Source organism: Anomaloglossus baeobatrachus (assembly GCF_048569485.1).
Source record: "Anomaloglossus baeobatrachus isolate aAnoBae1 chromosome 7 unlocalized genomic scaffold, aAnoBae1.hap1 SUPER_7_unloc_3, whole genome shotgun sequence".
Taxonomy (NCBI): Eukaryota; Metazoa; Chordata; class Amphibia; order Anura; family Aromobatidae; genus Anomaloglossus; species Anomaloglossus baeobatrachus.
The window spans coordinates 198,895-204,880 of record NW_027441817.1 but is presented as its reverse complement, the minus strand read 5'-3'; the positions used below and the strand labels follow the sequence as shown (position 1 = coordinate 204,880).

The following is a 5,986-nucleotide window of genomic DNA, read 5'->3' as shown; positions in this document are numbered from 1 at the left end:
GTGAATTACCTGCTCACACCAGTCATTTTGGAGAATGACCTAAGACAAGGACTATCCATTCAGTTTGAAGCAGCCATCACCCACCTCCAAGCCAAGCAGGACCCTGATGTGGATCTTTCTAACATCTTTTCCAGGGATGGTTTGCATTCCCGGTCTCCATCATCCACTTCTGAGCCAAGAACCGTGAGTAAGGCTAACCACACTGTGGCTATTGACTGGGGGAGGATTGATAGTGGGAGATTTGTGCAGGCCCAACTCATGGACCCCACCTTAGTGCTTGTCCACAATATGGCTGCTCAACTTGGGGAAGGTAATCAGGGGGAGGTATATAGATGCGAGCCTCTGTTGCTGACCTCACCATTAGAAAGGACAATGCTGTCAAGAGGAGAAGGATGATCGGAAGCCTATCATGTCTGGCTAATATTAAGAAGGGGGAGGAATGTGACGACATGGACTCTCATGGGTTAAAGTTTCTTAAAATCCAGCCAGACAGCATGATAGATTGTCTATAGACGGGGGAGAAGTCCCTCATTGTTTTTACAAGACTCTTGTTGACTCAATGTAATTGTGTTGGCCACTGAAAGCCAGAGGTATTGTTCTCCAGACTTTTTCAGTAATCATTGTATTGTAGTTGTGTATTGATAATGTAATTACCTTAGTAGCCATTGTCTAGTCGGTGACTTGCCGACTCCATGTAGATATACTGAGTCTTTCTATGCACATCATTTAAATTAACATTGTCCATGCAGCTTGAGATTCATCCAATGGGAGAGGCGATCTTGTCCAACCAATCGATGAGGACACAGTGTATCTAAGTGGAAGGCTGTGGCTATAAAAAGGTATTTCTTTAAGCCACCAGGTTGATGAAGGTTGATGGATGCTGATGGATCCAGTCTAAGCTCTTTGGAGCTGACTAGAGGATCAGGATATCTTATGGCTTCAATCTAGGGGCTCCGGTTCCGGTTGGAGACCATATCCACAGCCTAGGGATTTCGACCCCGGCTGCCAGGATTGTATCATCATACCAGGACTACCTAAGGAGGACACTCAGGTTGGGACAGTTCAGTCACCTGTTACAGACTTTGCAGACCTCACACAGCTTCCTGAATCTGGCGTTATTCCAGTCACGGTGGGTGCCCGCCGAAAGCGGGGTGCTGCTGTATTGGAGTAAGTAGCCCTGGAACCTGTGAGTCATGGACATTCTAAATCCCTGGTGAGCCAGCGGAAGGGTGAGACTCTGTTGCCTGTTACATTTGTGTGTTTTGCTGGTTATGTGTTATGTGCCGTTAATTGTTTGGGGATCCAATAAAGTCTAATTTTTTTAGTGGACGAGAGCACCCACTGAGCCCCGTGTCTCCACAACCCTCCCATCAGCATGGATCCACCAGATGACGACAGACCCTCCTATCAGCATCACCATGGATCCATCCAATGACGTCATAGACCCGCCTACGATGATGCCCACCAATCAGCTCATGGACACATTGTTCAACCCACTGACAAATGGACACATCCAAGTATGCTCACTGTAGAGCCGACTATGCCCCTTTCCTAGGTTATATAAAGGCATGCTCTTGAATAAATCAGACAGTTCTGAGCCACCTCTGACTGAGGAAAGATGAATATCCGACTGTGTGTCTGATGTCATTTTTCAAGCATGCACTCGATCTACACCAATTAGGCCAGGCAGTAGGCAACAAGTGATCTCTGATTAAGAGTTCACTCTAACACCAGGATCAGCAGAACATTAGAGAAATCATGGTGATGAATATGATGATATGTATATGAACACTGGACAATTCAATGCAATAGAGAAGACCAGAAATCCACCGCTCTGTAGCTGAGTCCTCATGGCCCCCCAGCAAATCATGTGTTCTGGATTTCCTTAGAATTGCACACTTGATGGGATTATCTCCTGAAAATACTACAAGGGAAGTGCTCCTGTAGACTTTGAGCCCTCGTAGGCAGGGTCCTCTCTCCTCCTGTAGATTGTGAGCCCTCGCGGGCAGGGTCCTCTCTCCTCCTGTAGACTGTGAGCCCTCGTAGGCAGGGTCCTCTCTCCTCCTGTAGATTGTGAGCCCTCGCGGGCAGGGTCCTCTCTCCTCCTGTAGACTGTGAGCCCTCGTAGGCAGGGTCCTCTCTCCTCCTGTAGATTGTGAGCCCTCGCGGGCAGGGTCCTCTCTCCTACTGTAGACTGTGAGCCCTTGTAGGCAGGGACCTCTCTCCTCCTGTAGACTGTGAGCCCTCGTAGGCAGGGTCCTCTCTCCTCCTGTAGACTGTGAGCCCTCGCGGGCAGGGTCCTCTCTCCTCCATAGACTGTGAGCCCTCGCAGGCAGGGTCCTCTCTCCTCCTGTAGACTGTGAGCCCTCGCGGGCAGGGTCCTCTCTACTCCTGTATTTGTATGGGCCTTGTAATGTTCATGATTGTTGTATTTGTTTTTTATGTATACCCTTTTCACATGTAAAGTGCCATGGAATAAATGGAGCTATAATAATAAATAATAATAATAACATTATGAAAGAATTACCTGTTTTATTTGGGACACACTGAGATTATTATCTGCATGCTCACAACATGGAGGAAAGACGTGAGACAAGTAAAGCAGAGAGGTCATAGAATGCAGTCTAGAGGAGCTATTATACACACCAACAACCGTTACAGTCCACAGCTCATCTGCAGTCTCCAGCATGAGCCTGTAGCTGCTGCATACTACAACATGGCAGACTGGGCAGATTTCTATTCCTTTCAGCAGTCTCCAGCATGAGCCTGCAGCTGCTGCATGCTACAACATGGCAGACTGGGCAGATCTCTATTCCTTTCTGCAGATCTTCAGCAGTTTCTGGAAAGTCTGCTTCAGCTTAGAGTTTCCATTCATAATTATGATGGACTGTAAAGTGGGAAAAGAAAAAATCAGTAAAAAGCAGACCCAGTACAATGGATCCATCATTGAAAGGAACCCAAGTCCGATCTCCACCACATAAAATATGAGATATAGAATTAAGAGAGACATCATTGTCCTGGCAGCGCCCTGGTGGACCTTCAAGCTTGGCCCACGATCGTCCATGTTCTGCTTCATATGACGAGCATGAGCACAGAGCGATGCAATGATGCGGCCCGTGGTGACCATCACAAAAATGAAAGGTATAAAGCAATTAATGAGGAGGGAGAAAGCATTATAAGTATCATTAATTTTGTACCCAATCACTCGTAACGTCCTATTGGTCTCATTGGTGGAATTCGGTGCAAACACTTTAGTGATGGTCCAAATTAACGGGAGACTGGAGACAATGGAGAAGACTTGTGAAAAAAATATCAGCCATGGAACCACCGTTGTGATGTTCGCCTTCAGCCGCGCCATGCAGCCATGTTTGAAACTGATAATGTTTACGCAGAAGAATAAACAGAGCCATGCGGAAAGCCAAGAACTGGAAAAGATGTTGTAGGACATGATACTGTACAAGGTATAAAAGACATAATCCACCAAGAAAATGCTGGAGAACAAGATGGCGCACACAATGGTGGCAGCATTGATACAGGAGAAGCAAAAATTAGAAAGAGCCAAGGAAACCACCAGATGGTCACTGGAGTTCAAGCCCTGTCCTCTCAGCCAGTCATGGAAATTGACCACCACGATAAAGACGTTGGTGAATACTCCAGTACAGATCTCAATCATAAGGACGATGAGGAAGGACTCCACAAATGACGGAATGTAGAAGTTGTCCAAGGCCATCTCAATGGAAGCATTGGCTGATGGAGAAGTTCACGAGCCACAGGGTCAAAGCCAAGACATATGCAGAAGGTCCACAGGATCCCTCACTATTAACCTCCTCCGTAATCTACCCCATGACATCAGAGGGTGGAATCACACATCAGTCTATAATCCCCTGATTAAGGAACATGCAAATATACAAAGGATTTCCATTCCATTGACGTCCATGGAGCTTTAGTTTTTCATGGTAACTCATGCAGAGAATTTGTGTTAAGCGGTGGATTATCAGAGGTGTCCACAGTGTCCATGGTCAGCAGGTGATGATAGACTTATATCAATGTGATGGGGGGAAGGATCTGAGCTCGTCAGCTGCAGAACATCATAGGCGCAGATCTTAACCCCAACATGGAGGACTCTACAGTACATGGGGTCTGGTAATATCTCACGTCCTCATGGAATCACCTTACATGGACCATTTCATACTATATAGATGTTCTCACAATATCTGTTATTGGATACATGGGCGGGTTTGTGGGTAATGGTAATGTAATTGGATTATTACTGGTGGGGAAGGAATGATTGAATGTAAAGGCGCCCTTAAAGGGATATGCGCGGAGTCTGCATTGTGGACAGTGTGGGATAGAGAAGGGAAAGCTGAGCAGAATGATGCGTAGATTTGTGGGGAAGGATCCAGTTACACTTGTATTTTACTCATTGACTTCCCTGTGTTTTTAGCATGAGTACAGTGGGCGGTCCTACAAGTAGTTGTCTTCCATCTCAGAAGGCTGTCAATCACAGATAGCACCGCCCACTGGACGTATAATCATATAAACACCAGGGAACGCAATGGATAAAGAAAGACATGGTTTACTGGATCCTTCCGCACATATCTGCGATGATCCTGCCCAGCTTCTCCTCTATACCACGCTCTCCACAAGTCAGACTCCACGTACAACACGACCGGTTCCCTGTAAGGGTGTCTTTGTTCCCACTGAAATGTAGATTAATGTGACCATTATCACCTCCTCTATAACATCCATCCCGCAGATCCAATAACATTTTCAACATGACGGGTTCCTCGAAGGTGAAAAGGGGCAATAATTAAAGACCGAGATGAATAAATCCATTGTAAGATATCCAGACTTGTTTAAAATTTCCAAAAATGTGAAGACTCCAACAGATTCCATCCCACTCATCATTACCTACCAGTCATTACCTACCACTCCTTACCAACTATTCCTTACCAACCAGTCCTTACCAACCAGTCTTTATCAACCAGTCGTTACCAACCATTCCTTACCAACCAGTCCTTTCCAACCATTCCTTACCTCTCATGGTTCATTGTCCATCATTTGCTCTTAACCATTCATTATCTCATTCATTATCTCTCACTGATTGTCTATCCTTTATTATCCACTGTTCATTGTCCACCATGCTATCCACCATGCTTTGTCCACTGTGCTTTGTCCACCATGTTTTATCTGAGCAGGTCCCCACATGAATACTTTAGATCTTCTCTCCATGTTATGTCATGATGACCACTCTTACTATGAAAGCCTCCATGATCACATCCAATCAGTGATGTCTCCTCAGCCTAATAGGACAATACTGACCACAAAGCTCTTCAGCGAGATGACACCAGAACAAGCCGTCCCCTGCGATCAGCAGAATATCGCAGCTTTATAGATAGAAGAAAGAGTCCATGCCTGCCATTGGTGGCCCAAGAGCTCATGAAGCCTTCAAAGATGGAGCCACAAAAGCAGAGAGAAGTCTCAAAAATTCAATTATGTTTTCATTTGTCCAAATTGTCTGACAATTTCCGTTTGGACCAAATGGATTCTCAATAGATCGAAAGTTTCCAAAAAGACTCTCTGTTCTGAGAGCTCTGTCACCCCACGTGACCCCATGAGGCCGAGTCAGAGGCAGGAGACCTGAAGAGAAGACTGATGAGCAGAACCTGAAGAAAATCCATTGATCAGATGAGGATCGGTGACGGGGCCTAGGACTGGTGAGGATAATGGATTATTATTACTCATGTCCCTCAGTGGTGACTCACTGGCTGACATTTTCAGGATTCCTTTGAATTCAATCTTGTAAAATTACGAATTCCAAAGAATCTAAATTTTGCACTGAATTTCTGATGAGTCCATGTAATTTTGGATTGATTTCTCCCATCTCTAGTGCCCAACCTTTGTCCCTGGGTTCCTCTCTGCCATTTTGCGCATAGAGTAGTGCCTGGCTGTGATGTCCTGATGTCCCCGGGGGCCATCTTTATTG

General features: G+C 45.8%; 1 protein-coding gene across 1 annotated transcript; it reads right to left on the bottom strand.

Annotated features, from left to right (window-relative positions):
• Nucleotides 1–2,809: 2,809 nt before the first annotated feature.
• LOC142259410 (taste receptor type 2 member 39-like) lies at nt 2,810–3,730 on the bottom strand. Its single transcript, XM_075331824.1, has one exon. It carries the CDS (start codon nt 3,728–3,730, stop codon nt 2,810–2,812), a length of 921 nt encoding a protein of 306 aa, XP_075187939.1.
• Between the last annotated feature and the right edge of the window lie 2,256 nt (nt 3,731–5,986).